At 39.6% G+C, this 27,893-nt stretch overlaps 2 protein-coding genes across 4 annotated transcripts in view; both read left to right on the top strand.

Annotated features, from left to right (window-relative positions):
* Positions 1-27,893, top strand: part of LOC131353269 (uncharacterized) — a 230,517-nt gene that overhangs the window by 106,064 nt on the left and 96,560 nt on the right. The gene's annotated exons all lie outside the window — the stretch shown is intronic.
* polb (polymerase (DNA directed), beta) lies at positions 15,259-27,662 on the top strand. Of its 3 annotated transcripts, none has more exons than XM_058390176.1 (14): positions 15,259-15,458; positions 16,123-16,180; positions 16,343-16,409; positions 16,559-16,633; positions 16,792-16,850; positions 16,939-16,988; positions 17,106-17,157; positions 21,278-21,332; positions 21,420-21,492; positions 21,632-21,702; positions 22,389-22,475; positions 22,555-22,628; positions 26,558-26,697; positions 27,048-27,662. In XM_058390176.1, the coding sequence occupies exons 1-14, from the start codon at positions 15,398-15,400 to the stop codon at positions 27,140-27,142; spliced, it is 1,017 nt and encodes a 338-aa protein (XP_058246159.1). In that variant the 5' UTR covers positions 15,259-15,397; the 3' UTR covers positions 27,143-27,662. The 3 variants fall into 3 exon arrangements, with proteins under 3 accessions (XP_058246159.1, XP_058246161.1, XP_058246160.1); XM_058390178.1 differs by lacking the exon at positions 27,048-27,662 and adding an exon at positions 23,279-23,386; XM_058390177.1 differs by lacking the exons at positions 26,558-26,697; positions 27,048-27,662 and adding an exon at positions 23,279-26,551.

Here is a 27,893-nt window from a genome sequence, read left to right as displayed (position 1 = left end):
ACCGGGACACTGTGCTTATTGTGGCGGGGGACTTTAATAGTGCCAACCTCAAACGCACAGCGCCAAACTTTTACCAACACATCAGCTGCCCCACCAGGGGCGAAAGGACACTGGACCACTGCTACACTACGCTATACGCGATACGGCTACAAGGCACAATCTCGCCCACCATTTGGGAAATCCGACCACGCCACCATCTTCCTCATGCCGAAATATAAACAAAGGCTCAAGCAGGAAGTTCCGGCTCAGAGGGAGGTCTTATGCTGGACAGACCAATCGCATATATATTTTTTGTGTTTGTTTTTATACTTTTATATTTTTACACTTTTATATCTGTTACACTTTCTTTTACACATTTTCTTTCTATTCTTTCCTCTTTTATGTAAGACAGTCGTAAAAAGCATTTCACTACATGTCGTACTATGTATGATTTCGTATGTGACAAATAAAATTTGAATTTGAATTGAATTTGATGCCCAGCAGGCTCAGCTTCTCGATCAGGTGCTGAGGAATGATCGTATTGAATGCTAAACTGAAGCCAGTGAACAGCATTCGTAGGTAAGTGTCTTTATTGTCCAGGTGTGTGAGGGCCAGGTGGAGAGTTGTGGTGATGGCATCGTCTGTGGAGCGATTTGGACGATATGCAAACTGCATGGGGTCAAGTGAATGTGGCAGCAGGTTCTTAATGTGCCTCATGAAAAACCACTCTCAAAGCACTTCATGATGATGGATGTGAGTGCCACAGGATGGTAGTCGTTAAGACAGGACACTGGAGACTTCTTCGGCACGGGGATGATGCTGGTTGACTTTATGCACGTTGGGACGACAGTGCTGCTCAGGGAAATGTTGAAGATGTCCGTGAAGACATCTGCTAGCTGTTCTGCACATTCCCTGAGCACTCTGCCAGGAATGTTGTCTGGTCCAGCAGCATTCTGTGGGTTAACTCTGTGTAGAGTTTTCCTCATGTCAGCCGTGGTGAGACAGAGCACCTGGTCCTCTGAAGAAGGGATGTACTTCCTCTCTGTCACGTCATTTCGTGCCTCAAACCGAGCGTAGAAGCTGTTCAGCACATCTGGAAGGGAGGCATCACTGTCACAGGCAGGTGGAGCTGGCCTGTAGTTGGTGATGGACTGGATGCCTTGCGACATGCACCGAGTGTCGCCACTGCTCTGGAAGTGGCCGTGGATTCTCTGGGAGTGTGTATGCTTTGCCTCTCTAATGACTCGAGACAGTTTAGCCCATGCTGTTCTTAGGGCATTCCTGTCTCCAGCTCTGAAGGCAGAGTCTCTGGATCTAAGCAGCGCACACACCTTTGCGGTCATCCACGGCTTATGGTTGGAGCGTGTGGTGATGGACTTGGAGACAAGTCCACTTGGACTTGGAGACAAGTCCACTTGGACTTGGAGACAGGTCCACTTGGACTTGGAGACAAGTCCAATTGGACTTGGAGATATCATCGATGCACTTCCCAATGTAGCCGGTCACTGATGCTGTGTACTCCTCCAAGTCAATAGAGTCACCGTTGGTTGCAGCCTCCCTAAACATATCCCAGTCAGTGCACTCAACAGTCCTGAAGAACAGAGATGGCTCCTGCTGGCCAGGTTTTAACCTGTTTCAGAACCGGTTTAGAGCGTCTGATGAGTGGTCTGTATGCTGGAATCAACATAACAGAGATGTGGTCTGAGTAGCCGAGGTGGGGGCGGGGCTCCGCACGATAAGCCCCGGGAATGTTTGTGTAAACAAGATCCAGCGTGTTCGTCCCTCTTGTAGCAAAGTCCACATGCTGGTGAAATTTAGGGAGCACTTTTTTGAGATTTGCATGATTGAAATCTCCGGCGATGATAAACAGTCCGTCGGGGGTGAGCATTCTGCAGCTCGCTAATAGCTCCATACAGCTCACACAGAGCCTCCTTAGCATTAGCGCTGGGTGGAATGTACACTCCGAAAATGAATACGGTAGTGAATTTCTGAAACAAAGACAACAAAAGACGTGAAAACAAAGACGCAGCAGTCTCTGTACTCACCCCTTTGGATGGCTCATTGCCCTGCCCTTGAACAGCTCAGGAAAGCCAAGATGATACATGTGAGTTTCACTGCAATAATATCACGTTCCTGGGGTATTTGATCAGTGACCTGGGAATGGAAAGGACAGTGCTAAGGTAAATGCTGTCACTGAATGGCCAGCCCCATTTAGCATCAAGGAGCTGCAATGCTTGCTCAGGTTTACCAACTTCTATAGAAAGTTTATATGTAGTTATAGCTCTCCTCAAGGGAAAGCCCAAAAAGCTGAATTGGTCAGCCGACGCAAAGGGGGCCTTCAAAAAATTAAAGTGCAGTTTCACTATGGCCCCTATTCTACAACACCCTGACCCCAACCTCCCATTTGAAGCTGAAGTTGACACCTCGTCCTGTGGGATTGGTAAACTGGCTGGTGAAGCTTGGCTGATGCCCTTTCCTGCTGTAATAGTTAAGAAGTTCAGTATAGATTGAGGTTATAGGATGGTGTTTAGAATCTTTGTGGCTACAGTTTTGAAGTCTTGCAGGCCTTGTTTTCATCAGTCTATATCACCTGCCTGAGAGAAGGAGTCTGAACAGGTGTGGGGTGTAAGAGGTGTGTACAAATACTGTATGGGGGTGCAGGTTGGTCCAAAAGATGTGTTCTCTAACTAGTCTTTGAAGGTGGCACTTGTCCAGTTGGGTAGCAGAGACATACCAGACAGTGATTAATGAACACAGTATGGATTCACTGGTAGCCCTGTACAATAGGTGCAGCAGTTCTCTGGGCAGGTTGTTTTTAATTAATAAAGAGATAAAATACACCATCTGCTGTGCTTTCTTAGTTATGTTAGTGGTGTTTTTCTCTTCAAGTCTTTGCCACTGGTCATTGCCAAGGAACTTGAAAGAATCCATGCTGGACACAGTTCAACCTTGTATAGTGAGTGTAGATACAAGTGGATACTAGAGTAGATACTATTTTAAAGTCTGTCCTCTTATTGCTGTTAAGTTCTAGGTTGTAGTGTCTGCACTGCAAGGAAAGCTGGTCCACCTCCTGTCTTTTTGTGAACTCATCACCATCCTGGATAAATCCAATGACTGATGTTATAAGCACAGTTAAGGATCTTAACAGAGTCCATGAAAGTGCACTCATTTGTGTATTTTTAAAAGAGCAAAGGGGAGAGCACAGATCTCTGAGGTAGCTGGATGTGAATATCTCTAGTTTCACCTGCTGCTCTTTGTTGGTAAGGAAGTTTGTAATCCAGTTGCAGAATGTGGATGTTGGCACAGAGAGTTGGCTGAGTTTAAAGTAAAGGATGTTTGAATTAAAGGCTAAGTCCTCAAAGAGGATTCATGCATCTGTCCCTGGTGAGTCAGTGTTCCAGGAGGTAGTGCAGCCCATGTTCACAGTATCTTCCACAGATCTATTTGAACTGTAGGCAAACTGAAAGTGGAGAGCTTGAAGCATGATGAGACAATTCTCAGTTCCAGTGACCTATTCAAGATCAGTGTGAAGATCGGTGCTAGCTGGTGGCACAAGTTTTCAGGCAGGAGACAGATACCCAGTCAGGTCCAGGGGTCTTCCTTGTCTTATGTCTTTTGAACAGTTGTCTTACATTCTGTTTATAGATTGTCAAGCTGGATGGGGTGGTGGTGGTGGCGTTGAGTCTGAATGAGTTCCCTGAGTTCCCTGCTGACTCCTGTCTCCATGATGCTCTCTCCAGCTGGAACTGTGAAATGCACTCTCTGTGACTGTCAGGTCTGCTCCTCCACACTTCAATAAAGGACACCAGACCCCTGCTCACAAACACTGCTTCTTTAGACACTCTGTAAATAGACTGTCACTAATTGCATTCATTAAACTGTGTTTCTGTGTCTGTACTCACTGAGAAATATGCTTGAACTGATCTGAATACAGCTGAACAACAACCCTTTAGTTGATTGTAGGTTGTATATTGTAGATGAAGATCAATGGAGAGGCACAGAGAATGACCAGGGAGGTATATTTAGTAAGGCAACAGTTGGATTAACTACACCTGTCAGCTCTCTGCCTGAGCCTGGAGCAGGGCATGGAAGTGCTGATCCTGCTCCATGAGCAGCTCAAAGAAGGCCTGGTCTTGCGTCTGGTGGTATCTGGAAAGGGTTTTGACCATGGCCATGTTGATTGTCCATGATAAAACTTTAATTGAATAACTAATTTAATAATTATGAATTCACAGATCATAAGAAAAAGCTCAATAGTTAAAACACATTTATAAAATCCTTTAAAAATGTCATCATTCAAAAAACAAGAAAAAAAACTTGGTATGCAGGCAAACACACTGACAATACTTTGCACTGTGTAAACACATTGGCTATTCTATATAGTGGTAGAAGTTAAACATGAGCTGGGAGTGTTAATATTCCGGTGATGTTTCACTCTGGTGGTTCGGCAAATTGCTGATGATGTTACACATAGCTACTAAGGAGGGTAACTGACCTGTTGTCATACCATTTAAATGCATGTAGCTGGGTATCTCTAACATAAGCTGTTTTTCCTGGAAGGACCACGGCCAGATCTTTTCAGATCAGCATCTGTCATTATGGAACTACCTGGCAAATGATTACAGCATACAATACCCAGACAATAAATGCCTTGCTGAGACAACACAACTGTCAGTGAGGTGAACCAGTTGCCAAAGTACAACGTGAAATTTTTATTCATTGGCATTGGTTCTGTCAGGTGCAGTACTACATATCCCTTCCTACATCTGGAAACTCAGGTAGATGGACAGCTGTCCCAGTATAAATCTCAAAATTATGTGGAATGCCATCTGATCCAGCAAGAACCAGTATTTATGAATCCATTTTCTTGGTTTACTAGGGAGGTTTTGCTTGATTTTGCTCTTGCCCTTAAATGGTACCATTTGTTCATCCACACTCAATGAATCACACATTTGTTTTAGCTTGGTGCGGATGTGATTCATGAGAATCCAAATCTTGTATAGCTCATTGTATTCAGACATATCTCTTGTGGGCTGGAAACTATTGTTGCTAAAATGAAGCAATCACCTTCCACCATGCAAGAGGCATCACATCAGCAACACATGCAATGCGGCTACTGTGGCTCCAAAACATGCAGGCAACTGGAAGACCGAATAATGACTTGGATTACAGTGGAAAAGAACTGTTTTTGAAGAGTAAGTTTAAGGGTCATTTCATGCCTCAAACCGAGCGTAGAAGCTGTTCAGCACATCTGGAAGGGAGGCATCACTGTCACAGGCAGGTGGAGCTGGCCTGTAGTTGGTGATGGACTGGATGCCTTGCGACATGCACCGAGTGTCGCCACTGCTCTGGAAGTGGCCGTGGATTCTCTGGGAGTGTGTATGCTTTGCCTCTCTAATGACTCGAGACAGTTTAGCCCATGCTGTTCTTAGGGCATTCCTGTCTCCAGCTCTGAAGGCAGAGTCTCTGGATCTAAGCAGCGCACACACCTTTGCGGTCATCCACGGCTTATGGTTGGAGCGTGTGGTGATGGACTTGGAGACAAGTCCACTTGGACTTGGAGACAAGTCCACTTGGACTTGGAGACAGGTCCACTTGGACTTGGAGACAAGTCCAATTGGACTTGGAGATATCATCGATGCACTTCCCAATGTAGCCGGTCACTGATGCTGTGTACTCCTCCAAGTCAATAGAGTCGCCGTTGGTTGCAGCCTCCCTAAACATATCCCAGTCAGTGCACTCAACAGTCCTGAAGAACAGAGATGGCTCCTGCTGGCCAGGTTTTAACCTGTTTCAGAACCGGTTTAGAGCGTCTGATGAGTGGTCTGTATGCTGGAATCAACATAACAGAGATGTGGTCTGAGTAGCCGAGGTGGGGGCGGGGCTCCGCACGATAAGCCCCGGGAATGTTTGTGTAAACAAGATCCAGCGTGTTCGTCCCTCTTGTAGCAAAGTCCACATGCTGGTGAAATTTAGGGAGCACTTTTTTGAGATTTGCATGATTGAAATCTCCGGCGATGATAAACAGTCCGTCGGGGGTGAGCATTCTGCAGCTCGCTAATAGCTCCATACAGCTCACACAGAGCCTCCTTAGCATTAGCGCTGGGTGGAATGTACACTCCGAAAATGAATACGGTAGTGAATTTCTGAAACAAAGACAACAAAAGACGTGAAAACAAAGACGCAGCAGTCTCTGTACTCACCCCTTTGGACGGCTCATTGCCCTGCCCTTGAACAGCTCAGGAAAGCCAAGATGATACATGTGAGTTTCACTGCAATAATATCACGTTCCTGGGGTATTTGATCAGTGACCTGGGAATGGAAAGGACAGTGCTAAGGTAAATGCTGTCACTGAATGGCCAGCCCCATTTAGCATCAAGGAGCTGCAATGCTTGCTCAGGTTTACCAACTTCTATAGAAAGTTTATATGTAGTTATAGCTCTCCTCAAGGGAAAGCCCAAAAAGCTGAATTGGTCAGCCGACGCAAAGGGGGCCTTCAAAAAATTAAAGTGCAGTTTCACTATGGCCCCTATTCTACAACACCCTGACCCCAACCTCCCATTTGAAGCTGAAGTTGACACCTCGTCCTGTGGGATTGGTAAACTGGCTGGTGAAGCTTGGCTGATGCCCTTTCCTGCTGTAATAGTTAAGAAGTTCAGTATAGATTGAGGTTATAGGATGGTGTTTAGAATCTTTGTGGCTACAGTTTTGAAGTCTTGCAGGCCTTGTTTTCATCAGTCTATATCACCTGCCTGAGAGAAGGAGTCTGAACAGGTGTGGGGTGTAAGAGGTGTGTACAAATACTGTATGGGGGTGCAGGTTGGTCCAAAAGATGTGTTCTCTAACTAGTCTTTGAAGGTGGCACTTGTCCAGTTGGGTAGCAGAGACATACCAGACAGTGATTAATGAACACAGTATGGATTCACTGGTAGCCCTGTACAATAGGTGCAGCAGTTCTCTGGGCAGGTTGTTTTTAATTAATAAAGAGATAAAATACACCATCTGCTGTGCTTTCTTAGTTATGTTAGTGGTGTTTTTCTCTTCTTTGCCACTGGTCATTGCCAAGGAACTTGAAAGAATCCATGCTGGACACAGTTCAACCTTGTATAGTGAGTGTAGATACAAGTGGATACTAGAGTAGATACTATTTTAAAGTCTGTCCTCTTATTGCTGTTAAGTTCTAGGTTGTAGTGTCTGCACTGCAAGGAAAGCTGGTCCACCTCCTGTCTTTTTGTGAACTCATCACCATCCTGGATAAATCCAATGACTGATGTTATAAGCACAGTTAAGGATCTTAACAGAGTCCATGAAAGTGCACTCATTTGTGTATTTTTAAAAGAGCAAAGGGGAGAGCACAGATCTCTGAGGTAGCTGGATGTGAATATCTCTAGTTTCACCTGCTGCTCTTTGTTGGTAAGGAAGTTTGTAATCCAGTTGCAGAATGTGGATGTTGGCACAGAGAGTTGGCTGAGTTTAAAGTAAAGGATGTTTGAATTAAAGGCTAAGTCCTCAAAGAGGATTCATGCATCTGTCCCTGGTGAGTCAGTGTTCCAGGAGGTAGTGCAGCCCATGTTCACAGTATCTTCCACAGATCTATTTGAACTGTAGGCAAACTGAAAGTGGAGAGCTTGAAGCATGATGAGACAATTCTCAGTTCCAGTGACCTATTCAAGATCAGTGTGAAGATCGGTGCTAGCTGGTGGCACAAGTTTTCAGGCAGGAGACAGATACCCAGTCAGGTCCAGGGGTCTTCCTTGTCTTATGTCTTTTGAACAGTTGTCTTACATTCTGTTTATAGATTGTCAAGCTGGATGGGGTGGTGGTGGTGGCGTTGAGTCTGAATGAGTTCCCTGAGTTCCCTGCTGACTCCTGTCTCCATGATGCTCTCTCCAGCTGGAACTGTGAAATGCACTCTCTGTGACTGTCAGGTCTGCTCCTCCACACTTCAATAAAGGACACCAGACCCCTGCTCACAAACACTGCTTCTTTAGACACTCTGTAAATAGACTGTCACTAATTGCATTCATTAAACTGTGTTTCTGTGTCTGTACTCACTGAGAAATATGCTTGAACTGATCTGAATACAGCTGAACAACAACCCTTTAGTTGATTGTAGGTTGTATATTGTAGATGAAGATCAATGGAGAGGCACAGAGAATGACCAGGGAGGTATATTTAGTAAGGCAACAGTTGGATTAACTACACCTGTCAGCTCTCTGCCTGAGCCTGGAGTAGGGCATGGAAGTGCTGATCCTGCTCCATGAGCAGCTCAAAGAAGGCCTGGTCTTGCGTCTGGTGGTATCTGGAAAGGGTTTTGACCATGGCCATGTTGATTGTCCATGATAAAACTTTAATTGAATAACTAATTTAATAATTATGAATTCACAGATCATAAGAAAAAGCTCAATAGTTAAAACACATTTATAAAATCCTTTAAAAATGTCATCATTCAAAAAACAAGAAAAAAAACTTGGTATGCAGGCAAACACACTGACAATACTTTGCACTGTGTAAACACATTGGCTATTCTATATAGTGGTAGAAGTTAAACATGAGCTGGGAGTGTTAATATTCCGGTGATGTTTCACTCTGGTGGTTCGGCGAATTGCTGATGATGTTACACATAGCTACTAAGGAGGGTAACTGACCTGTTGTCATACCATTTAAATGCATGTAGCTGGGTATCTCTAACATAAGCTGTTTTTCCTGGAAGGACCACGGCCAGATCTTTTCAGATCAGCATCTGTCATTATGGAACTACCTGGCAAATGATTACAGCATACAATACCCAGACAATAAATGCCTTGCTGAGACAACACAACTGTCAGTGAGGTGAACCAGTTGCCAAAGTACAACGTGAAATTTTTATTCATTGGCATTGGTTCTGTCAGGTGCAGTACTACATATCCCTTCCTACATCTGGAAACTCAGGTAGATGGACAGCTGTCCCAGTATAAATCTCAAAATTATGTGGAATGCCATCTGATCCAGCAAGAACCAGTATTTATGAATCCATTTTCTTGGTTTACTAGGGAGGTTTTGCTTGATTTTGCTCTTGCCCTTAAATGGTACCATTTGTTCATCCACACTCAATGAATCACACATTTGTTTTAGCTTGGTGCGGATGTGATTCATGAGAATCCAAATCTTGTATAGCTCATTGTATTCAGACATATCTCTTGTGGGCTGGAAACTATTGTTGCTAAAATGAAGCAATCACCTTCCACCATGCAAGAGGCATCACATCAGCAACACATGCAATGCGGCTACTGTGGCTCCAAAACATGCAGGCAACTGGAAGACCGAATAATGACTTGGATTACAGTGGAAAAGAACTGTTTTTGAAGAGTAAGTTTAAGGGGCTTGCCAGGGTTGTACTGGATGGTTTTCAGACATATTCAGGCAGGTAGACAGATTCGGGTAGGCAAACAGGCAGATAGGATCCAGGTCTAACAATACAGGCAGGGGTCAGAACCAGGTATCAGACAGGTTATAAACAGGATCCAAGTCTTAATCCAGAAACAGTTCCAGGGTCTAATCAGGTACTCACGACCACCCCCACTGCCTGATTCTCATGGTGAGTGAGAGAAAGCAAAGGCAGAGCATAGAGCAGCAAGTGTAACAGTGTTCTGTGGGGATATCCAGGTTTCGGTTATTGCCAGAAAATCAAAGGAATATTGGGAGGCTAAAGCTGAGATGAAATCAGCCTTACTTACAGCAGACTGGCAGTTCCAGAGTCCACCTTCCACCTACTGTGGATAAGAGTGCCTGTGTCTGTAAGAGGTAACAACAGAGATGGGTTTATGGCACATGTCTGTAGTCCAGTCCAAGTGAGATTAAATATGAACTAATGTAACAGAGCAAGAAAAGTACGAGAGTAGACACTTAAATAGTAAACAGGTCTTGACAGAGCTACCTTCAAATATAACCTTCAATAACCTTCAGTATAAATTAATAAGTCCTGCCCACAATTCACACCTTAAAGGAGACTGAAACTACTCTTGATTAATCACCTGAGACACCTAAGAAGCATAGACCAACAATAAAGGATCAACACACTATACAGTATAACACAGTGTAAATAACACAACTCTAGATCCAAGTTCCCATGATGCTTTTCTAACACAAGTTAATTTCGACAAATGTGAATAGTCAGGCTCAGTGTTTGAACACGAATCACACTGTAAAGACAATTGTTGTTATTGTCCTTTAAAGAAATTTATGATCTGTAGACCCAATAGTCATTCTTGCCTTTTATAAAAGAGCTCAACAAAGAGTGCAGCACATTTAGATCCAGATTAGATACCCTGTATCCAGATGCTTCTTCCAATAAAACCACAGCATGGTGTAATATATTTATGGCATTTGGTGGACGCGCTTATCCAGAGCAACTTATTATTTATCTCATTTTGTACAGCTGAGCAACTGGGGGTTAAGGGTCTTGCACAGTGGCAGCTTGATGGACCTTGGATTTGAACTCACAATGTTTCATATCAGTAGTCCAACACCTTAACCACTAATCTACCAGTTTGCCTAGTGTCTGTAGGAATGGGCAGAGATGACAGAAAGGGTTAGACAATAAAGGACTGGGGGCAGAGCCTTTGTTGATAATAAGAAGATTGTTTGAACAATGCGTTTGATCATTGTTCTATCTGGATGAAACTATGAATATAAATGCTGTATTGAATATAAATGTCTACATAATTTCTTGATATGTCTTCATTTGTATACCAAATCAAAAAATCAATCAATATTGGTGACATGGGATATTAAGGTGTTTGTGTTTCTATCTTCTTAAACATGTTGTGAGAAATGTTTGTAAAGTTCAAAGTGATCTCCCTTTTAAATAAAAAAAAACAACACACTAAATCTAAACCATTAGGAATTTTTGAAGACTCAAAGTAGTAAAATCTTCCAAATTCGGGCGCACATGTGACTCAATTGCAGTATGACCTATTTAAAATATGAAATTTTAGAAATTTAGAGATCAAGAACTTTAAGCTGTTATTATTAGCCTTTAGTTCTTTATAACACTCTTATAACTCTTTTAACAAATAGTTTTTTTTTACATGCATGAAGACCTTAATGGACCTCATTTTAAAAACAAATCCCTCATGACCTTATTATTCATCATTCCATATTCCTATTTTTAAGTCAGAGGAACATATTTGCTCACCTCAACAAATGTAGACTAGAGACATCACATAATAGTTATGGCTTAGAAAAAACAGTTTTGCTACTAATTGTAACAGGGATATATTCTGGCCTATGGGGGTATAGTTTAGACTAGCCTACTTAGATAGATAGATACATAGGAAATTATAGGTAATATAATAGGTAATAGATAAAATAGGAAGGAATATAACAAAAAAATACTAAAATACCCAAATTTAGGGTACAAAATATAACAAAAAAATATACCAAATAACAAAATATTACACAATTTAACAAAATATAGCAGAAAAATACTAAATGCAGAGATTTAAGGAAATATAGAGAATCAGATGAAAAACAAGATAAGTAATGTGCAAAACAAGTGTTTAAGGTTACAGACCTAGTTGATGTACAAAAACTGCGTGTTTGAGTCCTGTGCAAATCTCAGTTTAATGAGAGTTCTGTATAAACTGTATTGTGTGTAGTGTGTGGTTTATTGTACAGTCCAGGACAGAGAGAAGAGTAGTGTCAGCACTGATTTTCCCAGTGCTGACACCTACTCCACTGGCAGACTGAGGAGGTCATTCCTCCCCCTCCTCAGTCTGCCAGTGGAGTAGGGCAGTGACAGAAACCTGTCACTGAAGCTGCTCCTTTGTCTGGAGATGATGTTGTACAGTGGATGCAGTGGATTGTCCATGATGGACAGGAGCCTGCTCAGCGCCCTCCTCTCTGTAACATTAGCATTAGCATTAACGTTAGCATTAGTATTAGCATCAGCATTAGCATTAACCTTAGCATTAGGGTTAGCATTAACATCAACATTAGCATTAATGTTAGCATTAGCGATAGCATGAGCATTAACCTTATCATTAGCCTTAACATGAGCATTTAACATAGGGTGCCAATACTTTTGTGATGTCAAAACTTTTGGAACCCTCCACCATTTATTAGCATAAACATTAGCATTAGCATTAATGTAAGCATTAGCATTAATGTAAGCGTTAGCATTACCATTAGCGTTAGCATTAACCTTAGCATCAGCATTAACATTAGCTTTAGAGCTAACATTAGCATTAATGTTAGCATTAGCGTTAGCATTAACATTAGCAATAGCGCTAGCATTAGCATCAACATTAGCATTAATGTTAGCATGAGCATCATCGTTAGCATTAGCATTAACCTTAGCATTAGCATTAGTGCTAGCATGAGCATTAACCTTATCATTAGCCTTAACGTGAGCATTTAACATAGGGTGCCAATACTTTTGTGATGTCAAAACTTTTGGAACCCTAATAATGGAGGTCTATGGGAAAAAATTCCACTTTGAGCTTCCGTACCGGGAATACCGGAATTCCGATCGCTTATGAAAGTCATAGCACATCTTTCCCGAACAAGCCACATGATTTGACACCTCATTCGTGGGACTACGACAAACGGTGCGGGACTAGTTAGCGGACAAATTTTGTACGGAAGAAGAAGAATTATAATAATAACTAGACATGTACATTTCCTGAAGAAAATGTGAGTGGTGCTTGCCGTGGCAAAACTCCTCCATGATGCATTTCCCCTCATTGTGCTGAACGGTTTGAAATGTCACGTGTATATTGCCCTAATTTTGCGATTTCCCATAATTCCTGGGGGTGGGAGTCACGTGACGTGATGTGACATTAACCGGACACACGTCACTCACTTCCCCTCATTGTGCTGAGCGGTTTGATATATAAACATGTGTATGTTGCAATAACATTAGCATCAATGTTAGCATTAGCATTAATGTTAGCATTAGCATTAGCATCAACATTAGCATTATCGTTAGCATTAGCATCAACATTAGCGTTAGCATTAGCGTTAGCATTAATGTTAGCGTTAGCTTTTGCATTGACATTAGCGTTAGCATCAACATTAGCATTAGCATTAATGTTAGCATTAGCGTTAGCATTAACGTTAGCATCAACATTAGCATTAGCGTTACCTTTAGCATTGGCATTAATGTTCGCGTTAGCGCTAGCATTAGCATTAGCATCAACATTAGCATTAGCGCTAGCATTAGCATCAACGTTAGCATTAGCATGAGCATTAACAATAGCATAATCATTAACATTATCATTAGCCTTAACATGAGCATTTAACATAGGGTGCCAATACTTTTGTGATGTCAAAACTTTTGGAACTCTCCACCATTTATAATGGAGGTCTATGGGACAAAATTCCACTTTGAGCTTCCATAGCGGGAATACCGGAATTCCGATCGCTTATAAAAGTCATAGCACATCTTTCCCGAACAAGCCGCACGATTTGACACCTCATTCGTGGGTCTACGACAAACGGTGCGGGACTAGTTAGCGGACAAAATTTGTACGGAAGAAGAAGAAGAAGAATTATAATAATAATAATAATAATAATAATAATAATAAGTATGAGGAATAATAATAGTGATGCTTTGCATAGCAAGCACCACTAATAATAAGTATGAGGAATAGTAATAGTGATGCTTTGCATAGCAAGCACCACTAATAATAATAATAATAAGTATGAGGAATAGTAATAGTGATGCTTTGCATAGCAAGCACCACTAATAATAATAATAAATAGTGACGATAACAAAAAACACTGCAGGTTAAGATTATGAAATCCATGCAATATTGAGCAAGTTAACAAATAAAATCTGGCTCTCCTGGAGTAGCTTGCAGAGATAATATCAGGGTTCATATTTGAGAAGAAGTCCGATTTGCACTGTCTGGCACTGCCTCCGAGCTGATATCAGGGAAAAATAATGCCAAAAGAACCACACAAGAGTCGCAATTAGCAATACTTCCAAATCAAAACAAGCCCCATAGTATAGTCCTATCTCAAGGCACGGGAGTATACTTAGGAAATGCAACTGCAAAGAGATTTGCGATTTTGCAAATCATGGCAGGCTCCGTAAGAGCACATATTCTTTTGCTATTTCGATATGACAGGGACATATCTTATAAGACATGGGAGATGTAATTCTAAATGGACTTTGCATGTTTGTTAAAATGTACATATACAAAAATGTATATGGTATGTGATTTGTATTTTATTTTGAATTATGGCACAATTAATGCATCTACAAATAGAATATACAATTGCAGATACAATTCACAATTCCTTTAGAAATTTGTCTGGAATATACTTCCATATTAGTAAAGAAAATGTAAAAGTGCACATTTGTTCTTATTAGTCATTAAGCTTTAAACCTTAGAAAACTCATTTATAAACTTAATGGCATTATGTACTTCACTGCTTTTAAGTGTTGTAACTCTGGCTTAGCTTAATTATTTAAGCCAACTGGCTTAGCTTAATTATTTTTTGCCAAACAGGGAAATTCCCAGAAATATCGTTACTTAAAATAAGTTGCTATCACCTGTGTAACTAATAGAAAATAAAAGGGCATTAGTGGCATTGGTACCTCATATACCGGATCGATTTGCGCCGTAAACAGTTCACGCATGCGTGTTACAGTGACAGAATCGCTACCTGATCTGCGTATATGGCGCATGCGCAGCGCAAATCGGACAAGGCACCACATCAGGTAAACCTTTATATTTGTAATTTTCTCTTGAACACATTAAGTAAACTAATACATAATTACATTATTACATGAAAGTGCAAGAATTAGTACAGATAACAAAATTAGTTATAATGCATTTATGGTTTAAATAATAAAAAAATAATACCTCGCGATATATAAATTAAATTCATTTTCTTATCATTCCAATTTCCCAGTAAACAGAGATGTCTTTGTGTCCTTTTTATTGCATTTGATGATTTTCAAAGTTCCGTATAAATATTTTTTTTTCAGCAGTGCTAGAGCCTCTAGAATCATCTAGGAGTGAACTTGTAGTATTCTCAAAAAGGAACACCATTGTTACTCTTTTCAGGTCCGCTCGAATAAGCACAAATAAACACAAAAATGTGTGCAATCGTTTTAATTTATAGGTAGGTAATCGAGGAAAATCAGTTTTCATTTAAGAATCTTGTGATTATCATATAGGGTTTTCTAAATTTTGAGGAGTCGTGTTTTTTTAGGAATTTTGAGAAAGGTCGCTTCGCCGATCGGGTAACCACATATGCTGTCTAAATCGAGTCATCCGGGGCATTAATGACGTCTTATTGTTGCGACGTGCTGTGAGCAATCGCTTTTTTGAGGTTTTAACTGGTGTCTGAGTAATTTCGTCTAATATAGATTAAATAAAACAATCCAAGCAATTCGTTACTGAAGCATTCAACAAAAGCAGCCATGAGCAAACGGAAAGCGCCGCAAGAAACTTTAAATGAGGGAATCACGGACTTTCTTATTGGTGAGCTTTGGATTGCTTTATCAGTCCAAACAAAGAATATAGGTGTCTGAGTAGTTATATGAATGAAGGTAGCCAGCTATCTGCGTTGGTTAGCTAAGGTTGTTTCCCGCTGCGGTCTGTGCATTTTAGTGACACTGCTGACTTATATTATACTTATTGAAAACGTTTAGCTTTAATCTGTCGATAAATATATGTATTTTAGTTAGCTGGCCTGGGTAACGATACATGTCTGTTTTCTAGAATAACAGACTTGACAAAGGTTTCACAAGCTTTAGCTTTTTTTTTATCAGTTTACACAGAATGGTGTGAAAAATAAAACCATACAGTTAGCAGCAGTTTCTCGGGCGAAAACGCCATGTTAATGAGAGATTCGAGCTGATGGGATGGCTACCTCATGGCAGAATCTTGAGGCACATGGGCTAAAAAAAAAACCCGAAGACCACATCAGGTTCCACTGCTGTCAGCCAAGAACAGGGATCTGAGGTTATAGTAGGCAGTTTGTGTGTGTGTGTGTGTGTGTGTATAAGAGTAAATGAAAAATTGTTTTCTTTAATGTTGATGTTCCTCTTTGACCTAATCTTCATTTCTCAATTGTTCTTGAATTTTCTTCTCTCCTCTTTTTATTTTTTTAACTCTTCTTCTTCTTCTTCTTCTTCTCTTTTAGAATTGGCCAATTATGAAAAAAATGTAAACAGGGCAATCCATAAGTACAATGCATACAGGTAAATCAACAACATATCACTTATTAAGACTAAATCTTTATTTGGTTAATTTTTACTGCTATGGCCTACACTATTTGATTATCTGTTTAGATTAATGATAAACATCAGTTTGAATGGTGATACTGCAGATGTGACCCACACTATTTCATGCATTCCTTCTAGAAAAGCTGCTTCTGTGATTGCTAAGTACCCACATAAAATCAAAAGTGGAACTGAAGCCAAAAAACTGGTAAGTAAGTAGTGTTTTCGTATTATTTATTCATTTTATGTGGTCTGCTGATATGTGTTGAAGTTAATACTAAGGGCATTGCCACCTGTAGAATAATATACCTGGAAAGGATGAGTTTTAGTAAATGTAAATGTCTTCTGTGCCTTCAGGATGGAGTTGGTGCAAAGATTGCTGAGAAAATTGATGAGTATTTAACCACAGGGAAACTCCGCAAACTGGAAAAGGTCTTAATTTCACATGTTTATTTAATTGATAGTTTTATCCAAATAGGACTCAGCCATAATGTCCTTGTGCATAGGTCTGAACTTTAATGTAATTAATGTATTTATCGTGCTTGTCATGTTGTCTGTTGGTGTCCTGTTTTTACCTGTTTCACCTGTAGATTCGCAATGATGACACCAGCTCCTCTATCAATTTTTTAACTAGAGTGACTGGAATAGGGTAGGTTCATTTTGGTTTATATAACAGCTATTTATGTGTAATCTACCTGTTATACCTTCCAGCTTATAATCTTTCGTTATCTTTTTAGCCCAGCTGCTGCTAGGAAGTTCTATGATGAAGGTGTCAAGACCCTAGATGGTTTGTCTTTTGTACTTTTGTATTTTCTCTGTATTCACCAATTAACAAATTTGTTGAATTGTTTACCTTCATGAACATGGTCTTGCAATTTGGCCTTGGAATTGGCCCACTTTTCAGATTTAAAGAAGATTGAACACAAGCTAAACCATCATCAGCAGATTGGCCTGAAGTGAGTGCATACTCAAATTTCATTTATATATACACTCCTGAACAAAATCTTAAGACCAGTGGAAACATTACGAGTATTCGCCTTAACGCTGGTGGATTATAACTAGGTTGTAAGAACTGCTTCAAAATGCCAAAAGAAGAAACAAGAGCAAGAGTCTTTGAACGTGGCAGGATCGTTGAGCTGCCCAAGCAAGGCCTCTCGCAACATGCCATAGCTGCCTAGGTTGGACTAGGATGCAACAATACAGTTAACCCGTGGTTCAATAAGTACCGCGGTTTTTAACCACGGTTTTCGGTTTGGTTCGGATGGCTTGGCAAATTTTTTTTCTATTATTCTTTGCTAAGGTGACAGGAACAGTAAGTATGTTAAGTTGAAAAAAAAAAACTGGTTTTAGTTGCAATTCTCTTTATTTTACTTCAATGCAAAAATCAACTTGTACACATTCATAGTGTACTAAAAATAGTGAGATATAAAAATTAGCGCTTGTATGACTTTATTACAGGAGACGGCTTTGGATGGTGCTCTTTATTTCCCAATCAACTATGTAATGAACAGTTGCGGTGAGATAATTCTCTGTTGCCCCCGAGATCCAACGATCTGTTATTAGAGCAAGGCTTTGCGCTTTAGCCAATTCGGTTTTGATTTTTCTGCACGTGTTTTCGTAAAGGTCGGGAAAAAAGGATGTGACGGTAGTGTGTAACGCAGTTCGAGCACTTTTATAAGTTGCCGAAAGCCCACATCACCGATCACAGAAAACAGCTGCAAATCTTTAGCAATTATGATATTGTAATTATTTTTTGTGTCTTTCTGAACCAGTTGCGTATGAATGCTGGAAGGATTCAGCTAGGGACTGTTGCTTTTTGGGTACCTGTGTTACCTGCTCTGCCATCCTGCTTCCAGACAGTGATATCTTGGGGTGATGGATTTGCAGATGTGTGGTCATGTTGGAAGTATTTCCATGTGAGTGGGTAACTCATGTGTAACAGTGCTTTCACACCGTCATTTTTTTTGTTTAGCATTTTTGTTTCATCGGCATCATAGTCCACAACAAATCCAAAATGTTCCCACACCACAGATTTGAAAGACAGCACTGCTTCCTCGTATTTCTGTCTTGCTTCACCGCTCTCCGGAGTTAGAGTGAAATCTGACACCAGCGTCACAAGCATGGTTACCGCCCCTAACTTTAGCACTCACTGATTGGATATTTACTCACGGGGAGGTGTGTCGGTCTCAGCGCATAGACATACAGTACAGGCAAACACAAACGGGTGGTTTAGAGAGTAATAAAACACATGGTTGTTATTGTTTTAAGGAAAAACCTAAAAACCGCTGTTCACATACGCATATTGAACCGTGGAGGTCGTACTGAACGGTTCAATATTATATTGAGTATTGTGGCATCCCTAGGTTGGACGAAGTAAGACAGTCATTTTAAATTTCTTAAAAGATTGAGAGTTATGGGACAAAAAGTCAAGTGGAAGACCCAAAAAAATTTCACCTGCACTGAGCAGGAGGATCCAATGGGCTGTCTGTCAAGACACAAGCCGAACACTGAACTCAAATTAAGGCCCTTACTGATTCTAACTGCAGCCCAATAATCATAAGACGGCATCTGTGAGAGAAGGGCTTAAAGAGCAAAAAACGTCTTCAAAGCCCATGTCTCCTCCCACGCCACAAACTTGCCCGTTTGGAATTTGCAAGGGAGCACCAAACATGGGACTGCCGAGAAAAAACTTAACCTGGATGGTCCTGACCACTTCCAACGTTACTGGCATGACAAGGAGATCCTGCTGGAGATGTTTTCTACACGGCACAGTGGATCATGATCTGGGGTGCTTTTTCCTTCAATGGGAAAATAGAGCTTCAGGTTGTGCAGCGGTGTTAAACAACAGATGGTTATGTGGATATGTTGTGGTGGGCATCTCTCTTGACTGAGGGCCCTTGTCTGTGCGGTAATTACTGTCTTTCAACAGGACAACGCTGCAGTTCACAACACCCGCCTCTTGAAGGAGAATAACGTTGCTCTTTTGGACCATCCTGTGTGTTCCCCTGACCTAAATCCCTTTGAGAACGTTTGGGGATGAATGGCAAGGAAAGTTTGCAAAAACGGTTCAGTTCCAGACCGTGGATGCCCTTCATGAAGCCATCTTCACCACATGGAACAAACTTTTCCACCAGCCTCCTGGAAACAGTCGCATCAAGCATGCTGAAATGTTTGAAATGATCAACAAGAACAGTGGGGCTACTTACTACTGAGTCCTTATTTTTAGACACTTTTAGTTCTGTTGTGTTGTGTTTTTTTTTTTTGGCCTATAGTCTTAAACTTTTGATCAGCCTGTTTGAGTTTAAATTCAGTTTTCATTAAATTGCCTGCTCTCTGTTTTTTGTGTTTTGCTCTTGTTTCTTCTTTTGGCATTTCGAAGCAGTACTTACAACCTGGTTACAATTTACCAGTGTGAAATGCAAATACTTCTAATGTTTCCCCCAGTCTTACAGTTTTGACTCAGGAGTGTGTGTGTGTATATATATATATATATATATATATATATATATATATATATATATATATATATATATATATATATATATATATATATATATATATATATAAAATGTGTGTGTATATATACACTATATTGCCAAAAGTATTCGCTCACCCATCCAAATAATCAGAATCAGGTGTTCCAATCACTTCCATGGCCACAGGTGTATAAAATCAAGCACCTAGGCATGCAGACTGTTTTTACAAACATTTGTGAAAGAATGGGTCGCTCTCAGGAGCTCAGTGAATTCCAGCGTGGAACTGTGATAGGATGCCACCTGTGCAACAAATCCAGTCGTGAAATTTCCTCGCTCCTAAATATTCCACAGTCAACTGTCAGCTGTATTATAAGAACGTGGAAGTGTTTGGGAACGACAGCAACTCAGCCACGAAGTGGTAGGCCACGTAAACTGACGGAGCGGGGTCAGCGGATGCTGAGGCGCATAGTGCGAAGAGGTCGCCAACTTTCTGCAGAGTCAATCGCTACAGACCTCCAAACTTCATGTGGCCTTCAGATTAGCTCAAGAACAGTGCGCAGAGAGCTTCATGGAATGGGTTTCCATGGCCGAGCAGCTGCATCCAAGCCATACATCACCAAGTGCAATGCAAAGCGTCGGATGCAGTGGTGTAAAGCACGCCGCCACTGGACTCTAGAGCAGTGGAGACGCGTTCTCTGGAGTGACGAATCGCGCTTCTCCATCTGGCAATCTGATGGACGAGTCTGGGTTTGGCGGTTGCCAGGAGAACGGTACTTGTCTGACTGCATTGTGCCAGGTGTAAAGTTTGGTGGAGGGGGGATTATGGTGTGGGGTGGTTTTTCAGGAGCTGGGCTTGGCCCCTTAGTTCCAGTGAAAGGAACTCTGAATGCTTCAGCATACCAAGACATTTTGGACAATTCCATGCTCCCAACTTTGTGGGAACAGTTTGGAACTGGCCCCTTCCTCTTCCAACATGACTGTGCACCAGTGCACAAAGCAAGGTCCATAAAGACATGGATGACAGAGTCTGGTGTGGATGAACTTGACTGGCCTGCACAGAGTCCTGACCTCAACCCGATAGAACACCTTTGGGATGAATTAGAGCGGAGACTGAGAGCCAGGCCTTCTCGTCCAACATCAGTGTGTGACCTCACAAATGCGCTTCTGGAAGAATGGTCAAAAATTCCCATAAACACACTCCTAAACCTTGTGGACAGCCTTCCCAGAAGAGTTGAAGCTGTTATAGCTGCAAAGGGTGGACTGACGTCATACTGAACCCTATGGATTAGGAATGGGATGTCACTTAAGTTCATATGCGAGTCAAGGCAGGTGAGCGAATACTTTTGGCAATATAGTGTATATATAATGTGTGTGTGTGTGTATATGTGTATATGTGTATATATGTATATATGTATATATATGTGTGTATATAATATATATATATATATATATATATTATGTGTGTATATAATATATATATATATATATATATATATATATATATATATATATATATATATATATATATATGAGAGAGAGAGAGAGAGGAGGGTTAACTGAGTGAATCATGTTCATTGGTGTTATTTTCTTTTTTGTCAAGGTATTTTGATGAATTTGAGAAGAGAATTCCTCGCTCAGAGATGGAGAATATGGAGGTAATTTATGTTAATATATTCTTATCAATTCAGAATTTGGAAATCTAAATAAATTACCATATTATTTTAGCTGTTTTTTCCCCCTAGGCTTTAATATTGCTGGAGTTGGAGCAGCTTGACCCGGAGTACATTGGCACCATCTGTGGCAGCTACAGACGAGGTTAATTACTCTGTAATTTAAAACCATTCTGTAATCATTACTTTACTTTAGAATTAATAGTTTTTAACTCTGCAACAATATAAAGAACATTTATTTCTTGAATCTATTGAAACACGATGAATATAATCATTATCTTCAGGAGCAGAGTCAAGTGGTGATATAGATATACTGCTGACTCACCCAGACTTTACTTCCCAATCCCATAAACAAGTAAGTACTTAATTATACACAAGTTTTTTTGTTTGAACTCCCCATTATTAACAGAAATCTTGGAAGCACTTCGCGATTCCCCCAGTTTATATCAGTTTTCTTTCTTATCTCTTGGTTTTTCTGGTTTGAAAGATGAACTGATCTCTTCCTCTCTCACTATTTCTGTCTGTAAACTCTGTTTTGTGTCAAAATCCCAGGAGCTCAGCAATTTCTGAAATGCTCAAACCAGCAATTTGGCACTACCAGCCATGCCACGGTTAAAGTGACAGTGATCACACTTTTTCCCCATTCTGATATTTCTGTGGCAAGAAGCAGCTCTTTACTTCACCCACTGGAGCTCAAAGCAGATGGCCCACTCAACTGATCTTACCACCCCCTGACAAACTCGCTCATCCTGCTGTTGTGCTGTTCCCAAACTAGGCTGTGCTAGAAATGCTTCTTGCCAAAATGCAGGTGTAAAAGTACCATAGCACCTTAAGTGATGGCCCTCCTACAAATAAATAAAATTTAATTTAAATTAATAACATAGCATAAATAGCATAACTGAGCAGGTGTTCATATTAAACTGGACTGTAAATATATAATTCCAATTGGTCAATTTCAGCTTCAGGTGAAATGCCTTGTTTCCTTGTTGTTCTTTGTTTTGTGGTTCCTTTTTTTTATCTTCATATTCTCTTCTCCTCTAGCCCAGGCTGCTCCATGCAGTGGTAGAACACCTTGAGTCTACTGGCTTTATCACTGATACTTTGTCCAAAGGAGATACAAAGTTCATGGTAAGATTAGATCATATTCTCTTTCTCTTGTGGTCTGTCTCTTTTTCATTCTAATATAACTGTGTTTGTCTTGCTACAGGGTGTATGCCAGCTACAAAGAGGAGTTGGTGATGAGAATAAGAAGGATTATGATCATCGCCGCATCGATATCAGGTGCATAATAATTACTAAGAGAACATTTATGCATCACTATTTTTCAGTGGAAGTGTCTGTGTCCTCCATCAATAACATTTCTTATCTTTCAAAACAGAATTATTTAGTTCTTCATAAAATATTAGGCAGTTATGCTCCAGTTATGCACTGGTGCATTATTTAATGTGTTTCCTTTGTTACCCTGATGTACCCATTACTTTGGAACTAGAATCAGACCTCATGACCTTTTTCCCTAGCAAATTGAAGTCATTTTTTTTCTGGATTAGCCTCACTAACAAGTGGTTTGATTGTGGGCACACCATTCAATTTTATTTGTATAGCACTTTTAACAATGGATATTGTCTCACAATAGTTTTACAGAAATATTAAAATGCAGAATAAAAATTACAAAGCTTAAAAATAAATTTATATTTATCCCTAATAAGCAAGCCCAAGGAAATGATGGCAAGGAAAAACTCAGTGAGACAATATGAGGAAGAAAATTTGAGAGGAACCAAACAAAAGGGAACCCATCCTCATTTGGGTGACATCAGAGAGTGTTATTATGAATAATGTCCTTTCTACATAGATATGTATTTCATGTGGAGATAACCAGGAGCTTTTGAGCACCTTATAAATCAGCGTAATTTCTGAATTCCTTCCTGACAAAGCCATCAAATGTTCGTCAAATGGAGACCTGATCTCAAAACCGACCCTAACACCAGCACTTCAAAGCTAGCGCCATAGTCTCCATAGTCTTGGAGCCATCCCCAGCAGCAGTGAGTATCACCAATTGACGTGACTCCAACCAGAAATTTAGGGCATCAGGATGGTTTAGGCATGTCTGAGATAGCTTCAGAGTGTGGAAATGTGACAATATTTTCTGTATTTAATCCAAATGTTAGAATGAGATTGTGAGTGGGTCCTATTGCATTCTGATTTACCCATACTGAATTTAGGATGGATATAACTGTTGTTCTCAAAGGACCTTCTGAATTATCTTCAGAACATTAATGAATATTAAAGTTTCCAACAATTAATGGTTTAAGTGAAACAACCAAGTTTGAAATGAAATCTGCACATTCACAAAGGTATTCAAAGCATGGCCCCATTAACAGTTAGTGAAATCGTCTCAGTAGTCTTATTTTTTTTTGTGGCTACATATGTTAAGCTAGTGTAAGGAACATCAAAAGTGTTGAATTTTTGTATAGGGTTTTGTGATACCTAGATTACCTTCATACTTAACTGTGATATGTCCTCCCCTGCCTGTTAGGTGAGCCTGATGTACGTGTCTATAGTACATTAAACTAATAGTTTCAGTAACAAAGTGCTTTAGATACAAGAGATCTAATGTTTACTAATAGAAATTTTGAGTTTTTCTATATTTTTCTTTAGGTAAGGGAACAGACACAGTCTTGATATTGTGAACTCTTGCTGACAACTCATTGCAGTTAGCAGATGATTGTTTTAGCCTGCTTGTCTGCTCATTGGCCTTGGCAAAATTAACTTAGCCTGCTCTGAGACTGCTATGCTGCAAGAAATGAGAACAGGACCTTCCTGAGTGTGTTGGACACCGTCCCACCTTAACAGGCCAGTCTTGCTGTCAAAACTGCTCAAATTATCTATAAAGCCCTCATGGATTTTGGAGCACCACCTAGACATCCAGCAGATCAGCCAATTAGCATTAGGATAGGGTCAGAGTAGATTACTGCATCGGGCATAGCCTCTGCTAATTTACACACCTCTAGACTATTATTATTCATAGTAAGCCCTGACGTACGATGGGGTATAACATGAGCTCCTAAATAACAAAAACTCCCAAGAATATATGATTGCCTAAGACCCTAGGATTTCTTGCTATGCCCAGTGCTATGACTCCTGGTATACACCTAACCAGTGCTGCTGGACTAGCTTAATTCTTGAAGGTCTTGCTAATTTCACATGCTTTAATATAGAGTCTCATATAACCAGAGTTATTTCAGGTTTTCAGTGGGTGCTTCATTAAGGAGAGCAAACCTATTAGACATGAGAAGCGGAGAGGAGTGGTTCTCCCGTGGGCAAGCCTAGGCATTAGCTTTGGCTTTGTGACCTCTGTGAGGGCTCTAATGCAGCTAACGTATTGAATGTTTGCCATAGTTGGTTATGTACCCTGGGCTGAATATGGGGTAAATTTTAAGAATACAGTAATCCCTTATTTATTGCGGCGGTTACGTTCCAAAACCACCCACGAAAAACGAAAATCCGCGATACACAGACGCCACCACCAAATGCTTTTTTTTTTTTTTTTTCCCTCTCTTTAAACACACACAGAAAACATTTGCAAGCATATAGCGAGATGAATTTTGGTTAAATTCATAGAAATATCACATTTATAGTGAGTACTGTATGTATGTTCCTTGCCAGAAGCCTTACAAAATGCAGAGCGTTTGGGCGACATAATAGGGCTTACAGAAAAACCGTAAAAATACAGCGTACACAGAACAAAATGAAACACTCGGGACAGTGACACGCGAAGAACTGGGATGCTGGAGAATTCTGCTTCCCTTTCCCAACTGCACGCATAGCCAGCAGCCAATCACAACCGTGATTAAATGATTGGGGCGTTCCAATTGGCCACACTCGTTCCTCCAGCTGTACTGTATTTTGATTTTCAGCATCCCTGCACCGTGCTTTTCTAAACAGCGCTACGCTGTACAGTATTTGTTATTAGAATTTTACTTTTATTTTAATTGTTTATTTTTAGTAGTTAATAATTATATTTTTATTAATAAATTACCTTATTTCAACATAAAACAATTCACTATAAGGTTTGCAGATACCACGATATACCAGGGGGAAAAAAATACTTATGTTCCAAATAAAAATCTGTGATATACTGGGACCACGATATAGAGGGGGATTATTGTATATGTGGGTTTCCTCCACTTGCTGTTTTAGCCTGAAAAATATAACAAATACAGCAGCACAAAATTAGAACAATAAAAAGAAAAATAATTCAATATAATTAAACCCTGACACAGGCAATAAACTCGCAGCAGACAATACGAAAACAGGAACTGTGTCATTATTTAGTCCCAGTCCTGTAAGGTCTTGTTGTAATGTGCATGTAGAAATGCTCTTACTTTTACTATTAAACATTGCATTGCATTACATTACTGTTTTTTTTTCTACTGAATTTTTACTTTTTTATGATGTGGCTTTACCAAGTCTTGTTAAAAATGTCAAGATCATTCAAGATTTTTTTTTGACCACATTTCTCCTGCAAAGCTTACAGTTCAGCATTGTTCTTCCAGGTTTTAAGAATGCACTGGACAGTTCCAGTGATTTCAGCGAGCTTTTTAGTTGTTTTCTTTGCTTGGTTCAGGCAAATAATTTGCTTTTTCTGTGTAACATTTTTTTCATGGTCACAGGATACATTTTCTAACATGGTTGTTAAAGAAATGAGAAGTTACACGCTGCATCAGTTAAGGTGAAATGTTTCCAGCTGAAACATAAATCACTACAATAGTGATCCAATCATAAGCTCTTAAGCTTTTTTTTGGCCTTGCAGTGTACAATCATTTGAATTAGGGGGTCACTACACCATATGTGACTTTATTTACTATTTGTGTGCTACTGTGCAATGTGAAGCCCAACCCACATTATAAAATTATACATGAAGCTTATAATACCTCTATAATTTTATAATACAGATTTTTTTTTTTTTTTTTTTTTTTTACATAAAATATACATTCTGTAACATTTTATTTTTTAACTTATTTTAGTAACTTAATATATTTGGTCTTGCATGTCCTGTTTTGCACAATGTTTGATTTTTTTTTTTATTGCTGTTTTGCAATAATAAATAGTCATTTAAGATGCATACCTTTTTTATAAATGATATAAATTGTTATATTAGTGGACTTTTACTGTGAATACAATTAAATTTCCCACTATTCCTATATCTACAGGCTTATTCCTAAGGATCAATATTACTGTGGTGTGCTCTACTTCACTGGAAGTGATATATTTAATAAGAATATGAGAACCCATGCACTTGAGAAAGGCTTCACCCTTAATGAGTACACTATTCGTCCACTAGGAGTCACTGGTAAGAAAATGAAAGAAAGAAAGAAGTCTTGTCTTCAGGTTCATTAGCTATCTATTCCAAAGACCAAGATTAACCTGTTTGTTAATTTACTGTTATAATCTAATGCTGTTTATATGAGAATTATTAGATTTGTTTTGCTCATTATGAAAAGGTTTTTAAATATTTTGTAAGCTCAAACATTTGAGCCTCCTTATCAACTAAAATGTCCCATTTTACTATTTTCCTTTACTAAGAAATCTGTTCTAATGCTTTTCTTTCAATTTTACTTCTCAGCCTAGGCTTTTTGAAATATTTATAGTTTTATATTTAAATTCCAGCAAATACATTTTCACCCTCATGCTGTGTTGTAGGTGTCCCTGGAGAGCCCTTACTGGTAGACAGTGAGAAGGACATTTTTGATTACATCCACATGAAATACAGAGAGCCAAAAGAACGCAGCGAATGAAAAAATCTGTACAGAGGTTTTGTTAGTACTTGTTGTTTCAGTAAAATAATCTTCAGTGACTAAAGAAGTTGTGTGTCTGCATGCACAAGGAAAGAGAAAAGTGTGTAGTAGGTGGGATAGTGTTGCCTGTTTTTAATGATTTTTTTTTTTTGTTAACCCATATCAGCAATAAGTTGGCTACTTTTAAATTCTTTTGTTTTCACTTGTTGCATATTATGTTTAGGAAAGTACTTTTTTGAAAGCTATTGTTTTTTTTGTTTGTTTTTTTGTTTTTTAACAATTGCCATTCTTTATGAAAGTACGTTTCCAACATTATCACTTGTATGTCAATTTTTAGACCAGTTATGAAATGAGCTGTAACTTTAGAATATGAAAAATTAGACAACTTGTGTATTATTGCTGCTGGTTTTAGTATTCATTAATATTTTCTATTGATTATGAAGTGTCCATGTGATTTGGCAGCAGATTGTTGGTTTGTTTAAAATTTGATTTTATAATTAAACACCACAACCATAATGGATGATTTGCTTAAAGCTTCTTTGTAAACAGTGCTTTGGAAATATTTTAATTAGATTTACATTTTATTGAAGTACAGCATTTCTATTGCTATTTTGCAAGATACAATTGTAAAAAGTTTTATTTATATTTATATATAAAATCTTCCACCTTGTATGTGAACAAAATTCAATAGAAAATCAAACAAACATTTTAGGGGGAAAGTACAACTAACTAATATTTTGTTAAAGCACTT

This window comes from Hemibagrus wyckioides, linkage group LG05 (genome assembly GCF_019097595.1).
Source record: "Hemibagrus wyckioides isolate EC202008001 linkage group LG05, SWU_Hwy_1.0, whole genome shotgun sequence".
Classification (NCBI taxonomy): Eukaryota; Metazoa; Chordata; class Actinopteri; order Siluriformes; family Bagridae; genus Hemibagrus; species Hemibagrus wyckioides.
This window is presented reverse-complemented; position numbering and strand designations above follow the sequence as displayed.